Source organism: Lepidochelys kempii, unplaced genomic scaffold (genome assembly GCF_965140265.1).
Source record: "Lepidochelys kempii isolate rLepKem1 unplaced genomic scaffold, rLepKem1.hap2 scaffold_95, whole genome shotgun sequence".
In the NCBI taxonomy this organism is placed as follows: Eukaryota; Metazoa; Chordata; order Testudines; family Cheloniidae; genus Lepidochelys; species Lepidochelys kempii.
Window position 1 is genome coordinate 391425 of NW_027333649.1, and position 4538 is coordinate 395962.

The 4538-nt window shown below is 45.6% G+C and overlaps 1 protein-coding gene across 1 annotated transcript; it reads left to right on the forward strand.

Moving 5' to 3' along the window:
* Positions 1-682: 682 nt before the first annotated feature.
* LOC140904857 (olfactory receptor 14I1-like) lies at positions 683-1645 on the forward strand. The gene has a single exon (XM_073327168.1). The coding sequence runs from the start codon at positions 683-685 to the stop codon at positions 1643-1645; it is 963 nt and encodes a 320-aa protein (XP_073183269.1).
* Positions 1646-4538: the final 2893 nt, after the last annotated feature.

Below are 4538 nucleotides of genomic sequence, written 5' to 3' on the forward strand. Positions count from 1 at the left end.
TGGCACGGTCCACCCCTCTAAGAGCTTCCAGTCAGAAGAACTGGAACCCAAGTCTCCTGACTGCTACTGACCTGCACAGCACAGACACAAAGTCACAGAGGGAAACAATTCAACCTAGCAGTAACTGAGCGATGCTCCTAGCCCATCATCACACTGAGATGGAAGTACAGCTAGAATTGGTACCATGAATCAATCTGGAAAGAGGTAGCAGGCCGTCTGTGTGGAGGAATCATCACAGACGAGCTGCCACATAGGAAGCTGAGTGAGTTAATGTTGTATTTCTCTGGAAAGTGGGAATCAGGCTGTTGTCATTTTAGTATGTTAGTTTCATGCCCAAGTTGTGGGCTTGCTGTTTGTCACACTAGGAAACCATCTGGGCTAGAATTGTTGGATTTGGATTGTACTTTGTCCCATCCTTCATACTGCATTTTATCTAAGGCCAGAGCCTCAGAAGGCATAAACTGACCCAGCTCCATTGACTTTAAGTGAAATAATCCAGTTTTCACTAATGTGGTAGTGCACCTGATTAGTGCTCTGGCTGATGGAAGTGATGGTGCGGTGCACCCTTGGTATTCACATCATGAGATACTGCAGAGAGAGAATCAGGATCAATTCCTCTGGCACTCTAATCCTGACCATTGCCCTTCTCCTTCCCTCCCCAGACATCACACTGAGGAAGAAAATGTCCAACCGAACCACTGTGACCGAGTTCCTTCTCCTGGGATTCTCTGATGTTCGGGAGCTGCAGATTTTACATTTCATCATGTTTCTAGTGATTTACCTGGCAGCCCTGATAGGGAATCTTCTCATCATCACAGTTGTTGTCCTCGACCACCATCTTCACACCCCCATGTACTTCTTCCTGATGAATTTGTCCATCCTAGACCTCGGCTCCATCTCTATCATTGTCCCCAAATCCATGGTCAATTCCCTCATGAACACCAGGTCAATTTCTTATTCTGGATGCGTTGCCCAAGTTTTTCTCTTTGTCTTTTTTGTTTCAGCAGATCTTGTTTTATTGACCGTCATGGCGTATGACCGATACGTCACCATCTGCCAACCACTGCACTATGAGAGAGTGATGAAGAGGAGAGCTTGTGTCCAAATGGCAGCTGGTGTCTGGATCAGTGTTTTTCTCTACGCTGCACTGCACACTGGGATCACGTTTGCAGTTTCCTTCTGTGGAGGCAACGTGGTGGGTCAGTTCTTCTGTGAAATCCCCCAGCTCCTCAAGCTCACCGGCTCTGACTTGTACCTCAGTGAAACTGGTACTATTGCCTTTAGTGTGTGTTTAGGCTTAAGCTGCTTTGTTTTTATAATTGTGTCGTATGTTCAGATCTTCAAAACAGTGCTGAGAATCCCCGCTGAGCAGCGCCGGCATAAAGCCTTCCTCACCTGCCTCCCTCACCTCACTGTGGTGTCCTTGTTCTTTTGCACTGCCACCTTTGCCTACAGTCATCCCACCTCCAGCTCAGCCTCAGTTCTGGATCTCGTGGTGGCTGTTCTCTATTCCGTGCTGCCAGCAGTGATGAATCCGATCATCTACAGCATGAGGAACAAGGAGATCAAAGCTGCATTGAGGAAACTGATAGGGTGGAGGTTATTCACCAGAAATAATCTGTCCATTTTTTCCCTTTGGTTGTGATTTCATTCCATGTTTCTTTATACATGTAATCCTCTGATGACATTATTATCTCCATGAGAACATGCTTTGCCATTTGCTTATGCAGAAAGCTGTATTTAGACTGGTAAAAATGCAGACAAACACAACTCAAGTCAGGGGAGTTACTGTAGATTTACACCAGTGTAGATAAGATCAGACTCTATCTATCTATCAAGTTTTTTGTACAGCCACCCATCACCACACTCTCTGAGCACCTTCCACCTCAAATGAATAGCCATAATCAAGTCCCTAGTGGACTTCATGAGGTCGCTGTGTCTTCTCCTTTTGGGGGCATAAACTCTGCTTGGATTCAGCCTGCAACCTCGGACTTACAGAATGGATGAGATCAAACGAGGGGAGGGCATGTCTCAGGACCATCTTGTTTTTGAAGATCTGTAACTCTTGAGGGCTTAATGAATAAAGTTTCTGTGGTTAAGAAATCCCTTGGCTCAACACATGTTCCTCGCCTTCCTATCATATTCTTCTTAAAGGGGTTCAACTAGAAGCCTAGCATGAGCACAACCTAGGTGAAGCTCTGGCAGAGTGTGTGTAGGTGTCTGGGGGCTTGGGAGAACTCAGACACTGGTTTTGAGTTGTAAGGCAGCTGGACAGTGGGCTCCAATGGCCAAGGGAAGGGCGTCAGACCAGAGGTCTGAGTTTGGCAGTGTTTCCTAGAGCCCCAGAGCTAGTGACGATGAGACTCTACCCAGACGCAATTACCTTGGAAGTATGTGGCACCCAGAGATTGGGTCCGCTTTCACGAGATGGGTGACTGTATAAGTGGGTACCGGGCCAGGTTGTAAAAGCTATCTCGTCTGGCTTTTGTTTGGTTTTATCAGTTGGTCAGTTTGGCTTCAGGGTTGTTTTTTCCCCCCTTCTTTGGGGGAAGGGAAATGATTGGTTACATGGCTGTTTCAGCAGTTTGTCATGTATTTGGGAGGCCAATGTGTTCTCTCTTTGACTGGGTTTTCTGACAGATCTGACAGTTTGCTTCCCACAATGATGAAGGGGTGAGAAAGAGTTCTGTAGCTCTCTGGATGACTGAGTTTCTGCTGAAATTACTATTTTAAGGCAGCTGGGATTGTATTGTATTAGTAATGACACGTTAGGGCACCTAGGGCCTCGGATAGGTGTCTTTTAATTATATTAAAGCTAAAATAAAACTACAGCCACACCCCAGGTGTCCAGACACCTGTCTCCCACCTCAGTCCCGGAGCAATTCACCATCTGGAGGGAAGATAGGGTTTTGTCTGCTAACTCATGTGTGGGGCCCAATTGGTACGTGTACTCAGAGACCACCCATTGGATCTATTCCCATTCAAAATGTGGGTTGTGTCCTAACCACTGAGTGTCTAACCCCTGAGCTGTGGGGTATTCTGATGTGGAGCTTCCCCAGTCTCTTCCATTGAACCTGTTACACTTTGGATAAATAGATAAGGAGTCACTGGGTGAGAGAGCAAGCGAGAGAGGAAAGAATAACTCTTCAGCCAGGTGGTTAGTATATATAAATAGCTAGATGTGAATGGGGACCGATTGGTAGTTTCAGGATGTATCAAAACTCATATTCCTCTCCTTGTGTTGGCACATACCAGTTTTGTCTCCTTTCTCTGATACCAGCACTAGTCACAAATTGTCATCTCTGAGTGTGTGTGTGTGTACAATTTTCTCATGAAAAATTTAGACTTTTCAAAGAAAACCTCATAACAGTTTTGTTTGTTTGCTTGTTTGAAATCCCAAACCCAATTTTTTGGGGTCAAAGTCTGCCAAAAACTTTAGAAAAACTCTCTCTTTTTTTGCTCAAAATTTTTGGTTTTTAGGATTTCAGTTTTCCAGTGAAAAATCAATTCTCAAGAGAAAATTAGACACTTTCTGAAAAAAAAATCATTTAGTAAAAAGTCCAATTTTCCACCATAAATCTTTTGATGGAAAATGTTTAACCAGCCATAGGTGCTACTGGTTTTCAGGTACTGACTGTTCTCTTTACTGAGCACTGAGTGTGAATGGTGTACAGCGTACAGTGCTGTGATGCTGTGAATATGTATCTCTTTATCTACTAACCAACAGAGTCTGACACCATTATTCACACTGAGAATTCCCTTTTCCATGGGCAGTCCCATTAAAATCCATAGAGCTACTCAACATGAAGAAAGGTGGTAAAATCTGTCCCAAAGTGTATACTCAGTGTCAGTCATATCTATTGAATTTAATTTCCCTTACTCCTGCAGAGACAACACCACCCTGGAGAGTCAACTGCAGTTCTGTCAACTATGATCTAATGCCAGTTGTAAATTGCATCTTCAATTACACTTGAGCAATGCGGGTAGTTTGTATTGTGCCATTTCCATTAAAGCACGATTTGCCAGGACCCCTCCCTCATGCAGGGCACAACATTGATGCATGGGGGATTGTGTAAGCAACCACAAATCGGGCATATTCCAACTTTCACCATATATATATATATGTATAATAACAGGGTTTTGGATGCAATTTAAATATATTGTGAAAGCAATCAGTGGCAGATTACCTCACGGGCCAACGTGGCCTGTGCCCTGGCCCACGGCCAATTTGGAGCCCATGGAAAAATCTCCCCCACTGTGGCCCCTGGGAGCTCTCGCTCCCCATCTTGGCACTGGCATAGAGCTTCTCCAGTCTCGTGGCTGCAGTGGGGGAGCCCCCGAAAAGGAGCAAGCAGGGGTTGTAGCCATGGGGGAAGGGGTGGAACAGGGTGGGGCCATGGGTTGAAGGGGCGGAACAGGGCCATGGTTCCAGCTCCAGGGCCCCCCACTTGCTCCGGCCCAGGGCCCCAGGCAACCTTAAGTCATCTCTGAAAGCAATGATCCAGTGTTCATAACTTCATGAAGGCCAGAATGGACTG